The sequence below is a fragment of the Oratosquilla oratoria genome, chromosome 4 (genome assembly GCF_046742065.1).
Source record: "Oratosquilla oratoria isolate Oo_2021 chromosome 4, ASM4674206v1, whole genome shotgun sequence".
NCBI lineage: Eukaryota > Metazoa > Arthropoda > Malacostraca > Stomatopoda > Squillidae > Oratosquilla > Oratosquilla oratoria.
In genome coordinates, this window is record NC_134780.1 from 79,619,956 (window position 1) to 79,646,718 (window position 26,763).

Genomic DNA, 26,763 nt, shown 5'->3' on the forward strand with positions numbered 1-26,763 from the left:
TTTTCTTTTTGTGGGTGACAGTATTATAAAAAATCCTACATGTCTTTATCAATTAAAATTTCATTGCAATCAAGAATTCATATTTAGACAAAATTGTAAATTGTACACTAACAATTCCTGCCCCCCCCCCACACACACACGGGTATTGAAAGCATAAATTTTATGTTGTCAAATCATACTCATGTTTACTAATTGAAGGTTGACGTAACCTATGAAGCTATAGATTATTTCTAACTAAAAAAATGGAATTACATAACAAATACATACTTTTGAGTTGGAAAATTATACAAACCTAATTTCAAAGGAGCCATAAAAACAAAGATTAATTTTTCATTTTATTAGACAATCAGGCACAGAAAGCCAACTGAAACCGGCCAAAGAGCTATCATCTACAATGGACTACTGTACTGAATAAGATTATTTTTCTTCAAAAATAAATAACAGATAAAAATATTGATACTATTATAAAACTTTGCATTCTATGTGCATAACCTTGGCCTAGCTTCTTTTTTCACCCCAAAACAAATGTCTATTCATTATAAACATAATAATGTTGTACTTCCATGGCTTCCACGTACACATGAATCTGATACACCTTCAGGGGCCTCGTGGCTGGACAGACGGGACAGAAGAGCTCATGTTCTCGATATGGGTCTTTGATTCGTAACCTGACCAACGAAGTTCTTCATTGGGTCTGAAGTGTGCAAATGTAATGAAGATTTGTACTTTGGATAGAATCACTTTATTAAGTTTTCTGCCCTTCATCAACCTTTCAGTGGCCATGAAGTTTTCTCAGGTATAAAGCTTGATGAATATCTTACTCATCTTATTAGGAATCTTAATTTACAATAAATTAATATAGAGTAAACATATTTTTTTTTCTTAAATATGAAAACAAGATAGTACACCAGTGGAAGGTAATTAAATAATGATACAGAGGGAAGGTGCTGCAACCATGGTTAAATCTACATTAGAATTTGTTTTTCCAAACACCACATCTCAAAACTTGAGCCCTTTTGCCTGATGGGAGGGAAGGAGCAGGAAGAGATGGGGACCATTTAATGTGTTTGTCTCAAGCTGAGTGGTGGTATGACTGTGGTATCAGAGTTGCGCTGGGGAAAGGTCATGTTGTGAAGGAGAGGTGGCGTAACTTCAGCTCCGGGACAAACTGGTGAGCAGTGACATGATCAAGGCAACAGTGAACAGTGGCAGGTCAGTCTTGACTGATCGGTGGCTTCTGAATATCATTAAGGGGTAGGCAGGATCGGTAATGGTAATTACAAATGTTATCTCTATTCCTGATATAATGAAGTGCAACCACATTTTGTTATTACTATATTTACAAGATGCAAAGCTTCAACATGTTAGTGAAGTGTCAATTCTATATGGCAACTAATCTGCGTCTGTATCAATCCTGAGAAAAAGAAGAAAGAATTCACAGCAAAATTTTTCAAAACTTGCATGAAAGTATCCTCAAACCCTATATAACACACCTGTCAACCAAATAATCATATCCCTTGCCTACACTCAAATATGGCCAGCAACTTAAATAAAACAACACAAACACACTCTCATCCTAGCAATGACTTATTATAACATGTGCAGTGTAACCTGCCATTTTTATGAAGTGATTACTATTCAATTTAAAAGACCACCAGTGAGTTCTTGCAAATGGTAGACCTTTGAGATACTTGTGAAAAAATGATCTCTCCAGGAACCAACAACAGGTACCAGGTTATGGTGATCCTGCAAGATGGTTGTTGGGGAGGACCATCTCCCTACCATGCATCTTCAAACTCCTTGAACACTCGTTTCTATTTGTAGGTACATCTCTGCACCAGGACCAAGATTTCTCTCTACCAACTCCATCTTTCCTTCACTTTTTCACACAAGAACTGACAACCAATGAGTATTACCCTCCTCCTATCAGTCAGTGACACAGAAAACTCACGCTAACACAACACAGTGTTATCTCTAAGAGATCTATGAGAGAGTAAACACCTTTTGAGAACAAAACCTATGCTTCACTTGTTTTGATGTTTACACTGCCAAAATTGTCAACACATACCATCTTCAAACAGATCTATGGAGGGGACATGGAGACAATTGCTTCTTACTGTGGGGCTGAGTTTCCAGTCAGTGAAACACACGGCAACTATCACTTCCCACTTCCGATTTTCAAGAGCCATTAACATCTTCACCTCATCTGGAGGTCCAGCCCAAAGGAGTGAACGGAGTGGGTTCAAGATCTTTCTTTATCTCCATGTTCTTAAACATGGAACGCTGATGATTAGTGATGGGTCCCCTCCTCTTCCTATCAGCTAGTGACGGAAATAGACCCAAATAAATCTGACATAGAAAAACAGCCCAAAGTTTCTTCCAGAGGCCCATCACTGGTTATTGTGGGACTTCAGGATCCTAGTCTGAACTTGAGGCAACAGTTATTATAGCCACTGTTTAAACTCATGTCTCCAGGTCAACCATCCTGAGTTAAGACTCCCAAACCCTCCCCATCCTACTTCCTGATCGATATGGCAAGCAGAGGAAAGTACCATATTGAAAGGGCAACTGCTGAGCACTAACCCAATTCACATGCTCTCCTTTTCCTAGTTATCAACCATACATAGCCAATTCACATCCAGAAGAGGCAAGAGAATGGAGCTTTACCACCAAGCCGTCAAGTGTGGAATATACATACATTACTAAGGGGCTACACACATTCCATTACCTCAAAATAGTTTTAATATCCCCACTCACTTCACACATATATACCAAGATACTTTGCCCCTGATAAGAATGGTGGAAGAGTCAAAGCATATACCCACTTCATGCAAGCAATAAAAATATTGGAAACACCCTGAATCACATGAATCACCAGATTGCACACATCCACCAGTTATCACAGGAAATTATACATTCTCTATAGGTCATATAGGGATGTAAACATTCTCCATTTATATATAACATGGGACAGCAAGTATCCAATATGAATCATATGTAATTATAAACCATACATACAATATAAGAACATGCACACCATGTATACATTACAAAGGAACTGTACACATTCAGCATAAAATAGGACTGCACACATTATGTAGTACATGGGATCCACAAAAATCCTGCAGACACTGTACAAGCCTACACTTACTCCAGAAGCCTTGGATGACCTGACAAAACGAGTTCCCCTTGGATTCTTGGGTGTAACATCCTGGACTACAGGTATAAACTTGCCACATGAGGAGGTTCAGTGTTTTTTTTTTTGTTTTTTTTTGTTACCCTGACTTTTAAGCAAAGAATGGCAATCAAAGTAATTTACTAGGATGGCTGTAATCTATCCAATACCACCAATATAGTGAGAAATCTGGAAAAAATATATATTGTTCCACTGAGTGATATTCAATTTGCTTAAAGTGACGATTCAATATCAACAAAGGCCAAACACTTCCTTGCAAGGACTCAGAACTCAAAGGCCATCATTAATCATTACCCATTTTCAGTAAACCATTATGATACCTATATGAATTAATTCTAGAGTTCTCTTTCATATTTTTGAGTAATCTAAATTGATGCCACTGAATATTTCACTGATAAACAAATTGCATAGATTCTCTATCTCTTCACACAAGTAGGTAGTTTGTAAATATTGACCTTGATTTCCAGTAAAACCCCAATAAAAAAAATTATATATATACATATATGCAATGAACATATTTTCAAAAATAGTTAAACTATATACAGACAATAATTCTGAAAAAATCTTTGAAGGTGTTTCATGAAAGTTTAGAATATAAAATGAAAATAATTGAACCTCAAAAGAACCCCTGGCACTCAACCGACAGCTTCACACATTTCCTAGGAGAAGAGTTGGTCCATAGGCAATGTCAGATAGCTATGTGCATTATTTGATGGGAAAGCTGGCTAAGTCAAACGAACTGCAAAGAGAACGGAAGTTGTTGGTGGTCTGCCCACGGCGTGATGGAATCATAACACCGGAGTAACAGAAACGAGGAGGAAAAATGGGAAAGAATATATATATATATATATATATTTATATATATATTTATCTACATGACCACAAACCAATGTAGCCATAAAGCAACTACAGAAATAATGTGATTCTAGTCCTGTACACAATATCAATTGATAAGATGTATGATGACAAAAATAAAAGGTTTACAATAAACGGCTGCACTGCTCAAATATGGACTGCTATTTCAATATTCACAATCTACAACAACTTCCAGTGTTGACACTACCACAAAAAAGACAAAGACCATGAAAGAGGTCCTACAAAACGAAGAAGAAGAAGAAGAAGAAGAGGGAAAAAAAAAAAAAAAAGTAGTGAATGGGAGTAAAGAAGAAAGCAAGCCAAGAATACAAAATCAAACGTTCAACAAAATATAACATAAAAGGTACACTAGGGATCCTCTTCAACATAGTTTGTAATTAATAAATTTTCCTCCCTTCTATTCAGTTTTCTTTTCACACACATACTGAGCAAATAGTTTTTGGGGATAGATAAGATCCTTTCACAAACTACGGTACTCTCTTTCTTACATAGTGTAAACACTGGAATCTATAAGTTTCCTTTTTATTATATTAAAAACTATTTACATGACTTATAAGAAGATCTCTTGGCAAACGCCGGACTGCTATGTGTCTCCTAAACCTGAAAATGAAAAGAATCATAAACTTAGACATCTAATTAATCACCAAATCATGTAACTATTTATGCACAAAGGCCTCAACCCCCTCATAATGATGGTAATCAAAGAAGACACCTACACAGTGTATACAATAGTTATGCATTTTGAATCAGCCAACCTCTTTTCAGGGGTATTGGGCTTCAAGGTGGTATGGGTGCATTATGCATCTATGTATGTATATATCTATATATCAACAGGCTTCTTCCCCCTCACAAGGGAGATAGCTAGCCATTCATCCTACACCCATTTGTTTACCTTTTAAGAATCTTTTAGCTCCTTGTGGATAAAATGTATGTGTATGTATGTATTATGTATGTATGTATGTGTATCAATACATATACCAACTGCTTTTTTCCCCTTACAGGGGAGGTAGCCAAAGTCAAAGGCACAAATCCATTCCCACCAATTTCATCCCCACATACTCCATTCCCATTTACCACTCCTCCCTCCCTCCTTTCTTGGCTCCTCCTGGATGACAGGTCATCCCTGCATCTCGTCCACTGTCCTGGATCAAAAGCAATGCAGAAAGACAGCACACATCCATAGTAAGGCTGCTTCACTTAATCAGCGAACCCCCCCCCTCCGTCCCCTCATGCAGAAAAAGAGAAGATGGGGGAGAAATCCCTTTGGGCTGCATCAAAATATCATTCACACATACTTCCTCCCATCCCCCACCCCCTCCCTTCCATGCATCCCAGCATCATCCATACTCACCCCTATTTTGTCTTTCCCCTTCCTTCCTCAACAGACATTCCCCTCTTCCCCAAAGCCCCCTTCACCCCATCCATCCACCTCATCCTAGGACGTCCCCTCATGTTCACTCCTGCCACCTCTGCCCTCCACACCTCTTTTACTAATCTTTCTTCTCTCATTCATTCCATGTGCCCAAACCATCGCAAAACTCTTTCACCAACCCTATTTCCAAACTCCCTTTCTACCCCCACTCTCCTCCTCATTTCTCACTCTATCCAGCCTAGTAACCCCTATAATAATTTTCAGGCATTTCATCTCTAACATGTTTAAATGCTTTCTCTCTTCCTCTTATATTCCATGTTTCTGCCCCATACAGTGCTGTTGGCACAATCACTCCTACATACATACATATACATATATATACACAAACTGAACTGAATACAACAGCATTTTGACAATTATTAATGTTCATACTAATGTTCTCAAGCTTTCTGACAGTAGATATTGCCTCTGGAGGATGGGCAAAGACAAGCTGTCCAAAGTCTTCCATTTTTAATTGACATTTTGACTACAAGGAGTAATCTTCAGAATAGTATAAATAAATAATAGTCTACACATTTGACAATTCTACACAGGAAACATTGGTTTAAAAATTGGCAGTCAGGGAACAAGGATCCTGAATCTCAGGGAGTGTCTCAAAGCTGGGATCTCATGGAGAGGGAGGAGGAGGAGGAGGAGGAGGAGGAGGAGGAGGAGGAGGAGGAGGAGGAGGAGGAGGAGGAGGAGGAGGAGGAGGAGAGGGGGAGGTGGAGAAGGTTGAGGTCGGGTATTTCTGCCACAATGTCTGGTGGATGTGTTGTATAATGGTACGGCTGTTGTCACGTTGGATTGCTTATTAATGATAGGGGCTCATTCCCTTATATAGACAGCTTCCAACATTCTTAAATCCTTAATTCTATTACTTATGAGGGAGGTATTGCAGATATATGGGACTGGAGGAAAGATGTTAACAGCAGTCAAGAGTTTGTTAGAATTAGAAATGGAGAGAGTGAGTGGTTTGAAGTCAAGGTGGGACTTTGCCAGGGATGTGTTATGTTGCCATGGCTGTTCAATTTATACATGGATGGGTTGCAATAGGTAAGTGCAAGAGATGGGCTGGGGATTGTAGATGGTTAAAGAAAATGGAGAAAAATGGGAGATAAGACATATGCCAATTGTTGTTTGCTGATAACATTGCGCTTGTAGCAGGATCAGAAGAGGGATTAAGGAAGTTAGTGTCAGACTTTGGGAAGGTGTGCAAAAGAAGGAAATTGAAGACAGATGTAGGTAAAAGTAAGGTGATGAGATGTACAAGGGGAGAGGATGGCAGCAAAATGGAAATGAGTATTAAGGGAGAGGCTGGATGAAGTGGATAGCTTTAGATATTTGGGGGTGAATGTAGTGGGTAAGGGAGTGGAGGTAGAATGTAGATTGAGAGAAGCAAGTAAATGCCTTGGTGGATTAAAAAGTGTAATGAGAAATAGACATTTGAGAATGAATGCTAAGAGTAGATTGTATGAAGGGGTGGTTGTGCCAACAGCATTGTATGGGGCAGAAACATGGAACATAAGAGAGGAAGAGTTTAAAAGTGTTTGAGATGAAATGACTGAGAAATATGGTAGACATTACTAGGCTGGATAGAGTGAGAAATGAGGAGGTGAGAAGGAGAGTGGGGTTGGAAAAAGAATTGGGAGATAGGGTTGATGAAAGAGTATTAGGATGGTTTGGACACATGGAATGAATGAGTGAAGAAAGATTAGTAAAAGAGGTATGGAATGTAGAGGGAGATGGACTGAACATGAGGGGGCAACCAAGGATGAGATGGATGGATGGGGTAAAAGGGGCACTGGGAAAGAGGGGAGATGTCTGCTGAGGAAGGAAGGGAGAAGACAGAAGATAGGGGTGAGTGGAGAATCATTGTGTATGGATGATGCTGTGATGCATGAGGGGGAGTGGATGGGGGATGAGGGGTGTGGGAGTATGTGTGAGAAATAAATTGATGCAGCATGGAGGGATTTCTCCCCATCTTTTCTTTTTCTGTATGAGGGAATGGAGAGGGGGGGGTTGCAGATTTAATGAAGCAGCCTTGCTGTGGATGTGCTGTGTCTTGCGACACTGCTTCTGACCCAGGGCAATGAGCAAGATGCAGAGATGACCCACAATCCAGGAGGTGCCAAGATAAGAGGAAAGGAAAAGGGTGGAGGGGAGTGGAGTATGTTGGGGATGGAATAGATGGGAGTGGTTTTTATGCCTTTGTTTTTTGGCTACCTCCCTTGTAAGGGGGAAAAACCCTTTGGTATATATATATATGTATATATATATATATATATATATATATATATATATATATATATATATATATATATATATATATGTATGTATCATCATATTCCACAGATTACATCTATGCAGAAAAGTGTACTTCTCAATATCCTTTAAACATTCCATATACTTCAGGTCAAGTCCTTCAGTATTTACCTACTACAGAATTTGAGCAATGCTCATGGGGTCCCATCTGTTTCTCCATTTACCAAATTCTGCTTTAAAATGGTTTATGCTCATTATACGTACATACATATACAAAAAGGCTTTTCCCCCTTACAAGGGAGGTAGCCAAAAAACAAAGGCATAAAAACCATTCCTACCCATTCCATCCCTAATGCACTCCACTCCCCTCCACCCTCTACCCTCCCTCTTATCTTGGCACCTCCTGGATGACGGGTCATCCCTGTATCTTGTCCACTGCCCTGGGTCAGAAGCAGTGTCGCAATAATTTTACCCTCACTTCTACCTATATGTATCTATATACCAAAGGGTTCTTTACACTTATAAGGGATGTAGCTAGGTAAGGCATGCATCCATCCCTCCCATCTCTTTCCCCTTTCATCTTAGCTCTTTGTGGATCTCATTTATGTCTCTCACCCACTGCCTAGGTCATAAGCAATGTTCCCTCTAATTTTTTGCTGTGAGTGTGCGCAGAAAGTTGCTTGTGTGCAAACCTTGCCTTCTGTGAAAAGTATGTGCACCCATGTGAGTCACCATCTGATCATTTAAACAAATATGCACCATTTGTAAGTTTGTATTGCATATTACCAACACTAATGCACCATTTGCAATGGAGGTGCTAGAGTTAGGAGAGAGAGAGAGAGAGAGAGAGAGAGAGAGAGAGAGAGAGAGAGAGAGAGAGAGAGAGAGAAAGAGAGAGAGAGAGAGAGAGAGAGAGAGAGAGAGAGAGAGAGAGAGAGAGAGAGGAGAGAGAGAGAGAGAGAATACATATACCAAAGGCTCTTTCCCCCTTACAAGTGAGGTAGTCAAAAAGAAAAAGGCATAATAACCATTCCCACCCATTCCATCCCTAATACACTCCACTCCCCTCCACCCTCTCTGTTATCTTCGCACCTCCTGGATGACGGGTCATCCCTGCATCGTGTCCACTGCACTGGTTTAATGGTTGGCAAGTTAACATATTTTTAGAGAATTTATAGGTTGATATTTGGATGGAACTTCTTTATTGAATGGACTTTAATATCATTTGAAAACCTTGTGTGCACACATTTTCTCTTTGTGTGTGCTAGTTATAAAATATATGTACATGTGCACATGCACACAGCTTAGAGGGAACACTGGTCATAAGCAATGCAGTAGGACACAGTTTCACTACCTGGAAGACCCATAGTGCCAAAGTACATAAATACATACATACATATACCAAGGTTTTTTCCCCCTTACAAGGGGGGTAGCCAAAAAGAAAAAGGCATAAAATCATTCCCACCCATTCCATCCCTGAATACACTCCACACCCCTCCACCCTCCCTCTTATCTTAGCACCTTAGCATAGTGCCAAAGTATCTGGTAATATTCCCTGGGCCCTTCCACAAGTCTCTCTGAGAAGAACCTTTGGACTGTTGGCTGTGGTGTATTAGTGTGGGACTGTTTCCAGTTCACAGGCTGAAAGTAGTAGGAAGCGAGGAGCAACCACCAGTTGTCAGCTCTCCATGTGTGAAAAGGTGTCAGAAATAGAGTTCCAAGGTGACAGAAAGAGATCTTGGGACCAGTCTGGAGACCAAATGCCAATCCCAAAAAGGCTGTACCTCCTGATAAAGCTAGATGGGGTTGATAAATATCTAAAAAAGGTAGCTCTACTGTCCATCTTTCAGGACCACCATAAGCAGGTACCTGTCACTGGTCCCACCCTTTATCTCTATGATCTGTTATATATAACATGGTGAATTCCACCCCTGTAAAGTAATATGAAATGCTTACCTCTGGACCGTGCTGTATAACCACCAATAATTTGCATGAGGCAACGTGAAAACTCGGAAATGACAGTATATTCTAATTGGGCACTGGATACTTGGGATTTCTCTGCCTTGTCTGCTTGGGCAAGCAAACACTGACACGTGGCCTCGACCACTTCTTGATTCATCCGACAGTACCCAGATCTAAAATAAACAAGAAATATAACAAAATTAATAATGAAGGCTGTCAATGTTCAATGAGAGAGAGAGAGAGAGAGAGAGAGAGAGAGAGAGAGAGAGAGAGAGAGAGAGAGGAGAGAAAGAGAGAGAGAGAGAGAAATAGAGAAAGAGAGAGTGAGAAAGAAAGAGAGAGGTATACATGGAGAATGTTGAGGTCTGTTTATTCTCTGTAAAAACACTGTTAAGTATATGAACATAAGTGAATGCATTAATCAACTCATTAAAAAGAAAACCGTTCTTACTTGGAAGGCTGTGGTAGTCCCATTTTTGCTGGGGAGTGGTGAGGAAATGAAAGAAGTTTATTTCTGGCTGCTTTCTGTTGATTGACTCTCGCTTCAGCACACTCTGCCAATTGCATAAGGTTTTTCCGTTCCGTTCCTGGGTTTACATCTACATTTTTACACCCAACACATTTACAGATTGTTGAACACAAAATTTTTGCCTGAAAAACAAATTAACTTTTAACCCAAATTCCAAGTTATCAAAGTCTTTAATGTTAATATGAGTAAGGAAAAGGTATCATGTTTATAATGTATTGTTCTGTTCAGTTCCCCCATCCAAGGGAGTGACTGCAAGGCGACAGGAAGTACATATATATTTCTGAAATTGTTTTGAAGTGTCCCAAGAGACACACATCATTCATATATATCAACTTAAAATTTTGACTTACATACATATAAGAGGGAGGGTGGAGGGGTGTGGAGTGTATTCAGGGAATGAATGGGTGGAAATGATTTTATGCCTTTCCCTTTTTTGGCTACCTCCCTTGTAAGGGGGAAAAAGCCTTTGTATATGTATGTATGTATGTATGTATGTACATATGCCAAAAGGCTATTTCCAGAGTTGGGCACCATTAACCAAAAAGTTAACTTAGTTAATCTATTAACCGCTTCAGTATGAGTCAAATTCTCGCGTGCAGCATTGGCTGCCATATGTACAATTCATGACACTCCTTGCATATTAAAATATGAAGTCACTGTTGTATTATTCCTTCTCTTTTACTCTGAGTAATAATAAACGCAGAAAACGTGATTATACCAGTTCACAAAATCTGAGGGTAATCCATGCACATACATACATATACCAAAGGCTTTTTCCCCCTTACAAGGGAGGTAGCCAAAAACAAAAAGGCATAATAACCATTCCCACCAATTCCATCCTGAATACACTCCACTCCCCTCCACCCTCCCTCTTATCTTGGCACCTCCTGGATTACAGGTAATCCATGTATAACTACAAAAAATATATATATATAATCAAGATACCGACACCGGGTTAGGGCGTCGTTACTTGCAGCAAAGGTTGAGGTGAGGGTGGTTCGAATCCTGCCACCAGCAAAGTTGAACCAGGGGCATGGTTCATGAAATTCCAGGCTACAAAGTGGGAGGTGAGCCAGCTGTAGTTTGCGGACGACACTGCGCTTGTGGCAGGATCGGAGGAGGGATTGAGGAAGCTGGTGACAGAGTTTGGGAGAGTGTGTGATAGATGAAAGCTGAAGATAAATGTGGGTAAAAGTAAGGTGATGAGATGTACAAGGGGTGAAAGTGGCAGTAATCTGGAAGTGAGCATTAAGGGAGAGCAACTGGAGGAAGTGGATAGTTTTAGATATTTGGGTGCAAATGTGGCAGGAAAAGGTGGAGTGAAGGTGGAGGTAGAATGTAGATTGAGAGAAGCGAGTAAATGCCTTGGTGGTTTAAAAAGTGTAATGAGAAATAGTAATCTGGGAATGGATGCTAAGAGGAGACGGTATGAAGGAGTGATTGTGCCAACAGCACTGTATGGAGCAGAAACATGGAACATGAGAGAGGAAGAGAGAAGGAACTTGAATGTGTTTGAGATTAAGTGTCTGCGAAGTATGATGGGGGTTACTAGGCTAGATAGAGTGAGAAATGAGGAAGTGAGGAGGAGAACAGGGGTGGAAAGGGAGCTGGGAGATAGGGTGGATGAAAGAGTATTAGGATGGTTTGGACACATGGAAAGAATGAGTGAAGAAAGACTAGTAAAGGAGGTATGGAAGGCAGATGTGGAGGGAGTGAACATGAGGGGACGTCCTAGGATGAGATGGATGGATGGGGTGAAGGGGGCTTTGGGGAAGAGGGGAATGTCGGTTGAGGAAGGACGGGAGAGGACAGAAGACAGGGGTGAATGGAGAATGGTTGTATATGGAAAATGTTGTGATGCATGAGGTGGATTGGACGGGGGGGTGGGGGGGGGGTGAGGTAGTGTGTGTGTGAGCAAAAATTTTTTGACGCAGCCCAAAGGGATTCCTCCCCGTCCTCTCCTTTATATGGGGGGACGGAGAGGGGGGTCGCCGATTTAATGAAGCGGCCTTGCTGTGGATGTGCTGTGTCCTGCGACACTGCTTCTGACCCAGGGCAGTGGACAGGGTGCAGGGATGACCCGTCATCTAGGAGGTGCTAAGATGGGATGGAGGGTGAAGGGGTGTGGAGTGTTTTCGGGGATGAAATGGGTGGGAATGCTTTTGTGCCTTGTCCTTTTTGGCTACCCCCTGGTAAGGGGGAAAAAAGCCTTGGTATATGTATGTATGTATGTACAAAGCCGTCTGTGAGGGGCACTGTCCTAGCCTCCCAATAGGGGTGTGTGTGTGATGTTAAACCATATCATCATCACGTATATATGCTTGAGATTGTATTATCGTTTGTTTCCCTTTCATCTTGTGATGAGAGATGTACATGGGGAGATGATGGCAGCAAATTGGAAGCGAGTATTAAGGGCGAGAGATGGAGGAAGTGGACAGCTTTGGATACTTGGGTGCGAATGTGGTGGGAAAGGGAGGTGAAGGTAGAATGTAGATTGAGAGAAACAAGTAAATACCTTGGGGGATTAAGAAGTGTAATGAGAAATAGATACCTGGGAATGGATGATAAGAGGAGATTGTATGAAGGGGTGATTGTGCCAACAGCACTGTATGGGGCAGAAACATGGAACATAAGAGAGGAAGAGTTTAAATGTGTTTGAGATGAAATGCCTGAAAAGTATGGTAGGGGTTACTAGGCTGGATAGAGTGAGAAACAAGAAGGTGAGGAGGAGAGCAGGAGTGGAAAGGAAGTTGGGAGACAGGGTTGATGAAATAGTATTGGGATGGTTTGGACACATGGAAAGATTGAGTGAAAAAAGATTAGTAAAAGAGGCATGAAAAACAAAGGTGAAGGGAGTGAACATGAGGGGGCAACTAAGGATAAGATGGATGGATGGGGTAAAAGGGGCATTAGGAAAAAGGGGAATGTCTGTTGAGGAAGGAAGGGAGAAGACAGAAGATAGGGGTAAGTGGAAAATGGTTGTGTATGGATGATGCTGTGATGCATGGAAGGGAGTGGGTGGAGGATGGGGGGGTGAAGGAGTATGTATGAATGATATTTTGACACAGCCTGAAGGGGTTTCTTCCCGTCTTCTCTTTTTCTGCATGAGGGGATGGGGGCGGGGGTCGCCAATTAAATGAAGCGGCCTTGCTGTGGATGTGCTGTGTCTTGCTACATTGCTTCTGACCCAGGATAGTGGGCAAGATGCAGGGATGACCCATCATCCAGGAGGAGCCAAGAAAAGAGGGAGGGAGGGGTGGTGAACGGGAGTGGAGTATGTGGGAATAAAATTGGTGGGAGTAGATTTATGCCTTTGAATTTGGCTACCTTCTTTGTAAGAAGGAAAAAGCTGTTGGTACATGTATATATGTATGTATAAAGTACACGTGACCTTACAGGTATATACATACATACATACATATATCAAGGCTTTTTCCCCTTTACAAGGGGGGTAGCCAAAAAGAAAAAGGCATAAAATCATTCCCACCCATTCCATCCCTGAATACACTCCACACCCCTCCACCCTCCACATACATACATATATGACAACCACATAAACCATAAGAAAATAAATCATGACACCTAGTTACGTTAGCTGAAAAGATAAATCCAAACATATACTAACCTCATAACATTCACAGTAGTTTTTAAGGCAACCCGACCGCTTGCAGTTGCATCCTTTATTATGTCTGCGTTCTGCATCACTTCCTCCCTTGCCAATCTTGGGTCTGAAGGCTTGAGGGTTGCGGTCTAGACAGGCTTTTATGGCCTTCTGGCGCTCCTCTTCATGATTTAGATTGTTGAAGCAATTGGAACAGTTGCAGTTATTGCAAAATTCACCATTTGCAAAACAGTCACAGTATCTGCAATACAACAGTACTGATGTAAGTAAATATACACATACATTAACCAAAAGGCCCTTTCTCCCTTATGAGGGGGTAGCCCAGCCAAGGCATACTGATACCCAAAACTACTGGTTCCCAACCCTGGGGTCACCAAGTATTTTTTCTGGGGTTGCCAAGACATCTTGTAAGCTAAATTTTTCGTTGCAAAATTATATGAATTCAATACAATAACTATGATGATGTTAACTTTGTCTTTTATAACCTTACATTACCTTTCTTACACATATATTCATTATACTTTGTCCCCTACTTTTTAGTTAACAACTAGTCATATATATTAACACATACATAACTATCCATTTCCTCCAGTCTCTCTCCCTTAATACTCACTTCCACTTTGCTGCCACATTCTCCCCTTGTACATCTCACCACCTTACTTTTACCCATTTATCTTCAACTTCCTTCTTTCGCACACCTTCACAAACTCTGTAATTTCCTTCATCCCTCCTCTGATTGTACCATGAGCAGTGTCATCAGCAAACAACAACTGGCTTATCTCCTACTTTTCTCCATTTTCTTTAACCATCTCCATTCTCCAACCCATTACCTTTGCATTTACCTCTTGCACCACCCCATCCATGTATAAATTGAACATCCAAGGCAACATAACACATCCCTGGCAAAGTCTAACTTTTACCTCAAACCACTAACTCTCTCCATTTGTGATTCTAACACAAGCTCTATTACTCTCGTAAAAACACTTGACTGCTCTTGACAGCTTTCCTCTTATCCCGAATATCTGCAATACCTCCCACAGTGACTTCCTTACTGTCTTGTCATAAGCCTTTTCCAAATCCATAAAGGCCAAAAACACATTCTTACCTTTTCCTAAAGCTTTCTCACATACATCTCTTACCACAAAAATCTGATCCACGCAACCCCTACCTGTCCTAAAACCACACTGTTCCTCACCAATTACTCCCTCTGTTTCTCTCCTAATCCTCTCAATCAAAACCCTCCCGTGACCCTTCCCAACTACACTCAACAAACTGTTCCCTCTGAAACTACTACACTCGCACATTTCCCCTTTTCCCTTGTAAAGTGGAATGATACAGGCACTCTACCCTCTCTTAAACAAACATTAAACAACCTCACCAGCCAGTCCACCATCACTGTTCCTCCTTTTTTCAGACACTCTACATGACACCCATCCAACCGAGGTACCTTACCTGCTCTCATCCTAACTGCCTTCACCTCAACTTTCCTTATTTCTCCTTCATTTTCCTCACTCATCACTGTCATTTTCTATGCACTTCCCACTGTAACTACCTTTCCCTCCCTATCCTCCTTCACATTTAACAACTCCCTAAAATACTCTGCCCATCTTCCTCTTACTGCTGTCTCTTCCATTATCATCTTTTCATCTGCACCTTTTACTTTTTCTTCTCTATTCATTCACCTCCTCTTCCTCTCTTAACTTCTTTCCAAAACATCTTTTTATTACTTTCACATTTTTCTGTCATTCTCTTACCCCATTTCACATCTGCTATCCTCTTTGCCTCCTTTATTTTAGGCTTTACTTCTCTTTTCTTTGTACCTCTCATATGAGAGGTACAAGAGATTACAAAGGAAGAAGTAGAATTTGCTCTAAAAACTATGAAACTAGGAAAAGCACCTGGGGAAGATGGTATATCGATAGATCTGTTGAAAGACGCAGGGAAAGAAGTTCATATTAAGTTAGCTCAGTTGTACACCCAGTGCTTACGTCAGGAAAGTGTTCCCGAATTGTGGTGCAATGCTATAGTAATTTTGCTTCATAAAAAAGGAGACCAGAAGGACCTTAGTAACTATCGACCGATTAGCTTGCTATCAAATGTATATAAAGTATTCTCCAAGATCCTTACAAATAGACTAAGTCAAGTTTTAGATGGAAACCAACCGAGAGAACAGGCAGGCTTTAGGAGCAGATTTTCAACTCTAGACCATTTGCAGGCGATAAACCAACTAATTGAGAAAATGACAGAATACAATATACCTCTTTGTTTAGCTTTTGTAGATTACGAGAAAGCCTTTGACTCGGTAGAACAAATAGCAGTACTAAACTTGTTATGCAATCAGGGTACAAACGAACAGATCGTAAGGATTTTAGAAAAGATTTATGCGAAAGGTACTGCTATAATTTGACTACATAAAGATACAGAAAAGATCAAGATTGAGAAAGGAGTATGGCAAGGCGATACCATTTCACCCAAAATTATTTACAGATTGGAAGAGATTTTCAGAAGGTTGAGTTGGGAAGAGAAAGGTTTGAAAATTAATGGCGAATATTTGAACCACCTAAGATTTGCAGAAGACATTATTCTTATTTCAAAAAAAGCAGAAGACTTGCAAGATATGCTGAGTGATCTGAACAAGGAAAGTCTCAAAGTAGGTTTAAAAATGAATAAGACCAAAACCAAAGTAATGTTTAACACGAAAGTTCAAAGTAAAGAGATTATAATCGATGATGAGAGTCTTGAGGAAGTTGAAGAGTACAGACGCTCCTCAACTTACGTTCTAGTTATGTTCCGAACGGCCGAACGTAAGTTGAAAATGAACGTAAGTTGTTACTGTACTATACATCCGTAAATTCTATTACCATATCTTATAAAACACCCCTAAATCATTAATTATACACATAACATTGTAAAATAATAACATTAATTTCAAATAAACTAAATTCAAGCAATATAAATTGAGATGGTGGAGGAGGAGGGGGAGGAGGAAGAGGAGGATGAGGCAAGGCACGTTCAGTCTGTCGTTTGTGCCATGTAAACAATGGACGCAGCGTCATGCGTAAGTATCATTTGAACTACGGAGAGCGCGCTAAACTAAAAAATTCACAATTTTTTTTTTTACAATTTTTTTTTTACAGTCAGTTCAAACGTAAAATCGAAAAAACATAAAACGAATGAACGTAAGTAGAGGAGCGTCTGTATAATTATTTAGGCCAGATGGTGAAAGTGACGAAAGATCATGATAATGAAATAAAAAGATTCATTACAATTGGTTGGAAAGTGTTTGGTAAGTATAATAAAATCCTGAGCGCCTCTCTACCTTTATGTTTGAAATGAAAAGTTTACAATCAATGTATTCTGCCAGCAATAATCTACTGGCGTGAGACTTGGAAACTAACGAAGGCAATGGAAACAAAACTAAGGACTGCACAGAGGAGAATGGAGCGATCAATGATGGGAATAATGTTGAGAGACTGAAAGAGAGCAAGTTGGGTGAAAGAGCAAACTAGAGTGAAAGATATTGTGGAGGCAGTAAAAGAGAGGAAGTGGAATTGGGCAGGTAAGTTAGTGCAAATGACTGATGAGCGATGGAGCAAGTGTGTTACTGAGTGGATGCTGTGAGATAAGAAGCATGGAAGGAGACCAGACAGAAGATGGAGAGACAAGATAGAGAAGTTTGCTGGAGTGACTTGGCAGAGGATGGCACGTTTGTGTGAATCATGGAATGCTAAGGAGGCCTTTGTTCAGCAGTGGACTCGAGATGGCTGATTTGATTTGATTTGATTGAACCTTACCAGCTATTTGGGTGGAGATTATAGGCAAAACAACAAAGATGTCATGTTAGATTTGGAGGAAAAATGTGTGAGGCATTTAACAAATATTTTCTCATAGTATTTACAAAGGAGAGGTTAGATATGGTACCTAACTGGAACCCAATTTTCAGTGAGGATGAGGGAAGGAGACTTACTAACAACATTGGAAAGACAGATGTAGTCAGATTGATAGACTTAAAGCTACAAAATACCCAGGTCCAGATGAAAAATTTATGAGAGTACTAAAAGAATGCAAACTTTAAATCTGTGACTTGTTAATGGAAATATTTAATAAGCTGGTAGCCATTGGTTTTGTGCCTATTTCTTGGGGAAGGCTTGTTCCTGTTTTAAGAAAGGGGTAACAAATTGTCTATGCACAACTACTGGCCAATCACTTTGAATCAATAATAGCTAATAGAATAAGAGATCACTTTAAGAGACAATTTGCAACTCTCAGCATGGGTTCATCAAGGTAAGTCTTCTATCTTTTTACACTACTATCTACAAGGCCCAAGATAACAATGATAGTTACAATGTTATTTACCTTGACTTTAGAAATGACACACAGGGAAAAGTGTTTGAATGGATTAGAGCATGAAACTGTGACAGAAAACAGCAGGTAACCATAACATACATATACCAAAAGCTTTTTTCCCCTTACATGGGAGGTAGCGAAAAGAAAAAGGCATAGAAAACCACTCCCACCCACTTCATCCCCTACATACTCCACTCCCCTCTACCTTCTTCCCTCCCTCTTATCTTGGCATCTCCTGGATGATGGGTCATTCCTGCATCTTGTCCACTGCCTTGGGTCGGAAGCAGTGTCGCAAGAGACAGCACATCAACAGCAAGGCTGTTTCATTAATTTGGTGACCCCTCTCTCCATCCCCCCACGCAGAAAAGGAGAAGATGGGGAGAAATACAGTGATGAGTGAGGTTACCATAAATGGTGCAAAATCCAAATGGGGTGTTAGTAGTAGAGTTCCCTTATTGTTCATTATGTATATAAATGACTTGGACAATGCGATTTGTAGTGATGCTAGTAAGTTTGCGGACAAAACTAAAACAGGACACCTAATTAGGTCCGGAGAAGACGCTGAAATACTGCAAGAGGATTTTAACAAATTGTTCACATGGTCAGTAAAATGGCAAATGGACATCAATATCTCAAATTGCAGTGTGTTAAACATAGGTTTACACAACCCAAAAAGCAGGTATACCTTAATTAACACCTTTTTAGAGAAAACTGAGTAAGAGAGAGACCTGGGAGTTCTAGTGAGTCCTGACCTTAAATCCTGGAAAAAGTGCATTAGCACCAGGAATAGAGCTAACAGAGCATTAAGTTTCACTACTAGGACAGTTACAAATAAGAGTGTAGATGTAATTATCAAACTATCTAGTGTTAGACCCATCCTTGACTGTGCAGTCCAGTTTTGGTCTCCATCCTATAGAATGGACATTAATTCATTAGAATCAATACGGAAAATGACCTAAATGATACAGGGGATCAGATATTTACCTTATAATGACAGGCTTAGGCACCTTAATTTACACTCTCTGGAAAGACAAAGAGTGCAGGTGATCTCACAGAGGTGTTCAAGTGGATCAAGGGCTTTAACAAAGGTGATGCAGACAAGGTCATCATATTAAGATAATAGAGTAGGACTCAGTAATGGATTTAAATTGAACAATTTTAGGTTTAAAAGGAAATAGTCAAGAACTGGTTTACCAATGGAGTGGTCACTGAATGGAATAGACTTAGTAACCATGTAGTGAGCGCTCAAATGATAGGCTGTTTTCATATAAGGTTAGACAACTTTATGGATGGAAATAATAGGTGGTAATGGACATGGGGCTACCTGGTGTAGGCTTTATTGTCTCTTGCAGTCTCCTTCATTCTTATGTTCTTAACGCAATAATCGCTCTATAAGGGATTTGTGGGCAAACCCTGTTCCACCCATGGCATTCACCAGGGAGGTAGGACTGCTCAGCCAAACAGCCTAGGGAACGACAACAACAACCACACACACACACACCAAGAAACATCAAAACAATGCCCACATACCTATATCACATGCAAATACTCATTTCTCTCCCTCCACAACCACCAGATACCCACCTCTAGCATATTAATACTCATATCGCTCACTGTTCCATCAAGAGACTGAAAGACAACACACTACTGTATGCCAGACCCCCTGATATCCATCCTTCTGGATCCTCTCTCCCCGAGAGGACAGACCACATCTGGCCAGGCTGCGATGTAGCTACCATCCAGCTCTACTAAATTATCAGAGGTAGATGGATGAATGTTTTGCAGATATCTGTCCAGGATGTAACATTTCACCCCATGAGACTTATTGACCCCCTGTCAGAGGATGAGATGGCCAGAAAATCTGTATATTTTGACCACTATCTGTGGTCCTCTTCATTCTGCTGAAGAGGACCCCAGTTAGTGGTTGAAATATACAGATTTTCTGTCCATCTTATCTCATTCTCCAACAGTGGGTCAATAAGTCTTATTTTGCAAATGTGCTACTACATTAAACCTTCCTAATTTCACCCCATATTATTCAACACATTAAGGAAGTCTGGATTGTACACAATTACTCACACCAACAAGACAACATATACTCTAAAAGGGATTTATGGGATAGCTTTGTTCCAGCCTTGATATTCCACAGTGGGATGGGACTGCTTTGCCTCGCCTCCTCGTTTCTCACTCTATCCAACCTTGTAACCACCACCATACATCTCAGACACTTCCTCTCAAAAACATCTCAAAAGACCATGCATACTATTCAGAAAAGTCATAAATGTTCTCTAACAACAAGAAGTGGTTAACCAACTTTATAGCAGGAAGACAATGTGGAGTAACCTAAAACACTGCTTCCCTCTCATCTCAGCTACTCATGGATGAAGGGTCATCCCTGTCTCCTGCCCACTGCCCAGGCCAGAAGCAATGCAGCAAGACACAGCACAGTCTAGGGAACGTCATCATCATCCCCCCTTATAAGGAAGGCAGCCAAACCAAAGGCATGTCCCCGCTTGTACCCATTCACCTCCAATCCACCACCATTGTTTCCTTCTTATATTAGCTCCTCATGGATGAAGGGTCGCCCCTGTCTCCTTCCCACTGCCTGGGTTGGAAACAATACAGAAAGACATAACACATTTACAGCACATCCACTTCACTTACATGGTGACACCCTCCCCTCCTCTCCATCCCTTCATGAGTAGAATGGAGAAATCACTTCAGGCTGCATCAATATTTCATTCATACACAACCATTCTCTACTCACCCCTATCCCCTGCCATCTTCCTCCTTGCTGAATAGACATTACCTTCTTGCTCAAAGCCCCTTTTACTCCATCCACCCATCTCATCCTCAGTTGTCCCCTCAAGTTCATTCTATACACCTCTGCCTTCCACATCTCTTTTGCTAATCTCCACCACCAATTGACCACTATGATTTTTATCTGGCACACCAAATTTCCCAACCACTCAGTCTATTAGTTCATTTCCTACTCTAGAATTGAGATCTAACACTACTATACTGACATTCCTCCCAAAACTCTAAGCCCTCATATAAATCTATCCAAAAAGCCTTCTTTTCTCACTACCAGGTCCATATGCACTTACAAAGATCCACATCTCCCATCCCAGTTTTACCTTCATCCACATTAACCTTAAAGATACTTCCTTCTACTCCACCACACACTTTCCTATCTCATCACTTACCAGGAGAGCCACCCATTCCCTCCAATCATCCAATCAAACATAAGCAACTTATAAACACTACTAAATGGAACCTTTAGGGTAATAACAGGATGCACCAAAACCATGGCAATTGGGCACCTGCACTCAGAAACCCAACTCCTTCCAATAGAATCCTGTAAATATAACAGGAACACAACTCTATGCCAAAACCCCAAACTAGACACCCTTCACATATCTCATAAGCACCACCAACAGAATGCAATAAAAAACTACACCAGCAGCATACTAATCAAACATCTATGATAACCTACCACCCAAACAACACAGAAACATATTCACAACTAGATAACTAAGCAAGCCTTCAAGAAAGACCACCAAACTTGTTACTACAACAATTCCCAGATGTAAACCCCACACAGAAAACCCTCCCACATCTGACAAGAAACACAATAGCATACCTGTGCTCAGGACACCACCTGGCATTAAGACTAACACAAAATAGACCTGGTCATAGACTCAAACTGCCTTAGATGCAACCACCACACAGAAGATAGAGAACACTACTACTATGCCCTACACTAACAATACTCAGACAGCAACATAATATATCTTCTCTCAGTGGGTTATGGTCTCAACCGGAGGCTGTTACTGGTTTCCTGGAGACTGCGGGTTTTTTGCAAGAGAGTGGATGAGGAGTAAGGGTCACTGTGTAAATGAGGCATCGAGTCTTGCTGTGAATGTGATGTGTCTTGCTGCACTGCTTCTGACTTAGGAAGTGGGTGGGGAACAGGGATGACCCTTCAACTACATGAAGATAAGATTAAAGGAAAAAGGGTGACAGATAAGAATGAGATGGGTTGGGGATGACTGGCTACTTCCCTGATAGGGAGAAGCCAATTGGTATATAAAAATGATGTGGGGATGGGTCAGAACCAATGTAGCAAGACACAGTACATCCACAGCAAGGACGCTTCATTTAATCAGCGACTCATCCCCTCTGTCACTTCATACAGAAAAAGAGAAAACAGAAAGAAATCCCTTCAGGCTGCGTCAAAATATCATTCACACACATTCCCTCACCCCCCATCCCAGACCCACTCCCTTCCATGCATCACAGCATCATCCATACACAACTTTTCATCACTCACCCCTATCTTCTGTCTTCTCCTGTCCTTCCTCAGTAGACATTCCCCTTTCCCAATGCCCCTTTCATCCCATCCATCAATCTCATCCTCGGTCACCCCCTCATGTTCACTCTCCACACCTCTGCCTTCCACACCTCTCTTACTAATCTTTCTTCACTCATTCTTTACATGTGTCCAAACCATCCCAATACTCTTTCATCAACCCTATTTCCCAAATCCATTTCTACACCCGCTCTCCTCCTCACCTTGTTTCTCACTTTATCCAGCCAAGTAACCCCTACCATACTTCTTAGGTATTTTATCTCAAACACATTTAAACTCTTATATGCCATCTTTCTGCCCAGTACAGTGCTATCAGCACAATAACCCCTTCATACAATCTCTTTTTAGCATCCATTCCAAAATGTCTATTTCTCATTACACTTTTTAATCCACTAAGGCATTTACTTGCTTCTATCAATCTACATTCTACCTCCACTCCTTCCTTTCCCACCACATTTGGCCCCAAGTACCTAAAGCTATCCACTTCCTTCAGTCTCTCTCTCCCTAAACACTCACTTCCAATTTGCTGCCATCCTCTCCCTTGTACATTTCATCACCTTACTTTTATCCACATTTACCTTCAACTTCCTTCTTTCACATACCTTCACAAACTCTGTCACTAACTTCATTAATCCCTCTTCTGATCCTGCTACAAGCAGTGTTGTCATCAAACAGCAACTGACTGATCTCCCATTTTTCTCTACTTTCTTTAACCATCTCCAATCCCTGGCCCATTACCCTTGCATTTGCCTCTCGCACCACCCAATCCATGTATAAATTGAACAGCCAAGGTGACATGACACATCCTTGGTAAAGTCCCACCTTTACCTAAAGCCTGCAACTATCTCCATTTGTAATTTTAACACAAGCTCTACTAATCTTGTAAAAACTCTCAACAACTTACCCCCTATCCCATATATCTTATATCTATATAAAAATTATGACAGTAGTCAATATATGTCTAATCTATATACCAAAAGGCTTCTTCCCCTTTACAAGGGAAGTAGCCAGCCTGAGCTGCACCCACCCCTCACCCATCTTAACAATCCAACACCTACACTTAATATTAAAAAATCAACAAGACTTATGTATTCCTTCTCCAGATAAATAATAATCAAATTCTTCACTCACAGTTTTAAACATTGACTTTTTGTGCAGTTGCAAGGTTTCCTCGGTCTAATGCCATTTGCATCTATAACCATCCTTGGAGGAGGCTGCGGCTTAGGCGTTTGCTGTGGAGTTGTGGTTGCCATAGAAACAGCATTTGAGGATTGTTGATTTGTTACTTGTATAGATGTCCCCACATTATTGTTGCTTCCACCTTGTAACTAGAAAATAAACATCTTATTAAGAAAGCAGAAAAATACACATATAAAGCACACAGCTAATGTCAAGCAAAAGTGTGCATGAAAAGTGAGGCTGGATGAAAGCTGAATGAATAATAAGCCATTTGTATAGCCCATTTGCTAAAGTCATGCCCACAAAGCTAAGTAAAATCATCTCGTGTTAGCTAGATAAAAATGACCACAGGTATTATTATGATACTTTACTACATTGATGCCATTACTGAAGAATAAAATCATCCATTTATGAACAGTGCAAAATTTGTTAAGGCATCACCATGTCAAGTGGAAAAGATTTTATATTATGAAAACATATTCATTACATGCTAGAAAGCTAAAAATGCAGCACAAATTACATAAACTTATATTAGAAGAAGAATGTTTGGTTTTGGATAGATGCGGGACAAGTGTGGGGTACGAGTATGCTCTGACTTGGCTAATCCCCTCATAAGGTAGAAAAGACTTTTTGGTATGTGTGTATATTTCAATCAGTCAATCCTGGTCTTTCTTGCATAAGACTGCAGCCTCCTGGAAACCAACAACAGCATCTGGGCAGGACCATTAATCACTTATGAAAGAGATATTGTGTTGCTGTCTGGAGACTGTTAGTGTGGGGTGTTCCGTGTCTTCTGAGTGGTGGTTGCATCTGGAGCAGTTAAGTTAGTGGCCAGGCCTATTCTGTACTGGTACTGTCTTAATGCCAAATTGTATCCTAAGCACAGTTGTACTTGTGTGGTTCTTGTCTAGAGTGGGAGGGTTTTCTGTGGGGCTTATGTCTGGGGGGGGGGGGGTTGAAGTATCGAGTTTGGGAGTCTTTCTTGAAAGGCTTATTCAATTACCTGGGAGTGTTTTTGTATTGGAGTTGGGAGATGGGGTTGATGATAGAGTATTGGGATACATTGGACACATGGAAAGAATGAGTGAAGAAAGACTAGTAAAAGAGGTGTGGAAGGCAGAGGTGGAAGGTGTGAACATGAGGGGTTGACCTAGGATGAGATGGATGGATGGGGTAAAAGGGGCGTTGGGAAAGTGGGGGATGTGTGTTGAGGAAGGATGGGAGAGGAAAAAGATAGGGGTCAATGGAGAATGGTTGTGTATGGACGATGTTGTGATGCATGAGGTGGAGTGGGTGGGGCTGGGGGGGTGAGGGAGTATGTGCGAGAAATAAATTGACCCAGCCTGAAGGGATTTCTCCCTGTCTTTGTCTGCATTACTGGACGGAGAAAGGGGGCTGCTGTGGATTTGCTGTCTTGTGTGCTTCTGACCCAAGGCAGTGGGCAAAGTGCAGAGATGACCTGTCATCCAGGAGGTGCCAAGATAAGAGGGAGGGAAGAGGGTAGAGGGGAGTGGAGTATGTTAGGGATTGAATGGGTGGGAGTGGTTTTTATGACTTTGTTTTTTGGCTACTTCCCTTATAAGGGGGAAAAAGCCTTTGGTATATGCATGTATGTATATTTTTGTATGGATCTTTTGTGTGATATAGAAGGTAAGTTATTGTAGATGTCTGAGTAGTATGCTGCTGGTGTAGTTATATTTGCTGTGTTCTGTTGGTGATATTTGTGAAATATAGTGTGAAGGGTGTGTGTTATTTAGGGTTCTGGTGTAGAATTGTGTTTCTGTCACTTCCATATGATGTTCTATTGGGAGGATTTTGGTTTCTATAAGTAGGTGTCCTACAAGGGTGGTTTTTGGTGTATTTTGTTATCCTCAGTGCTCCATTCTCCACTGCTTGTAAATTGTTTTAGTTTGATTTGCTGATTGCTGGCAACCATCCTGTGTAGGCATATTCTATGGCTGTTTTTATGAACTGTTTAATGATAGTTATGAGTTTCTTTTTGTTGTCCAAAGTTAATGCTAATGATGGTTTTTAAATGGTCTGTTTTCATGTTGAGTTTTGCAGTCAGGTCTCATATACATAAGCTAAATGTCGCATAAATATCAAATGTTAGGCCCAGAATTTTTGGGTTCCTTTCTAATGTATGGGTTTGGCTATTTAATTTTATTTTACTGTAGGGTGGTTTTTTCTTTATTCATAGTTGTCTGGAGAGAGCAGTGCTACTGTTAATTTCTGGGGGTGAAGCTTTCATTCTGTTATTTTTGAGGCATTATTCCAATTTGTTCAAGGAGGCTTGGGTGTTCTTTGCTGTTGTCTTGTATTTACTGTGCTGGGTTATTATAATTAAATCATCTGCATATGAGAGAACATTGGTCTTTAGGCAACTGGGAATGGTTGCAAAGAGGAGATTGTATGAAGGGGAGATGAGACTTTGAATTTAAGATAGGCAGAGTAGAAAATTTTAAATGTGTTTGACATGAAATGTCTGAGAAGTATGGTATGGGTTACAAAGTTGGATAGAGTGAGAAACTAGGAGGTAAGGAGGACAGCAACAGTGGAAAAGAAGATGGCATATAGGGCTGATGAAAGAGTATTGGGATGGTTTGGACACATGGAAAGAATTAGTGAAGAAAGATTAGTAAAAGAAGTGTGGAAGGCAGAGGTGGATGGAGTAAACTTGAGGGGATGACTGAGGATGAAATGGATGAATGGGGTGAAAGGGGCTTTGAGCAAGTGAGGAATATCTGTTGAGCAAGGAAGAAGGCAGGATATAGGGGTGAGTGGAGAATGGCTGTGTATAGATGATAGTGTGATGCAATGAAAGGAGGGGGTAGGGATGGGGGTAGGAAGTGATTATGTGTAAATGATATCTTGATGCAACCTGAAAGGTTTTCACCCTGTCTTCTCTATTATTTGTATGAGGGGACAGAGTGAAGGGAGATACTAATAAGTGAAGCAGCCTTGCTGTGGATGTACTGTATCTTGCTGCATTGTTTCTGACTCA

At 40.8% G+C, this 26,763-nt stretch overlaps 1 protein-coding gene across 4 annotated transcripts in view; it reads right to left on the minus strand.

The window, feature by feature from the left end:
- Nucleotides 1-328: 328 nt before the first annotated feature.
- Nucleotides 329-26,763, minus strand: part of LOC143024942 (protein lin-54 homolog) — a 55,981-nt gene continuing 29,546 nt past the window's right edge. For all 4 annotated transcript variants that reach the window (XM_076184452.1, XM_076184451.1, XM_076184449.1 and 1 more), the window contains 5 exons: nucleotides 23,712-23,908; nucleotides 13,865-14,102; nucleotides 10,162-10,361; nucleotides 9,705-9,883; nucleotides 329-4,672 (listed from right to left, as the gene is read on the minus strand). In XM_076184452.1, coding sequence (XP_076040567.1) covers nucleotides 4,656-4,672; nucleotides 9,705-9,883; nucleotides 10,162-10,361; nucleotides 13,865-14,102; nucleotides 23,712-23,908 — 831 coding nt within the window. In that variant the 3' untranslated portion in view covers nucleotides 329-4,655. The remainder of the gene's footprint in view (nucleotides 4,673-9,704; nucleotides 9,884-10,161; nucleotides 10,362-13,864; nucleotides 14,103-23,711; nucleotides 23,909-26,763) is intronic.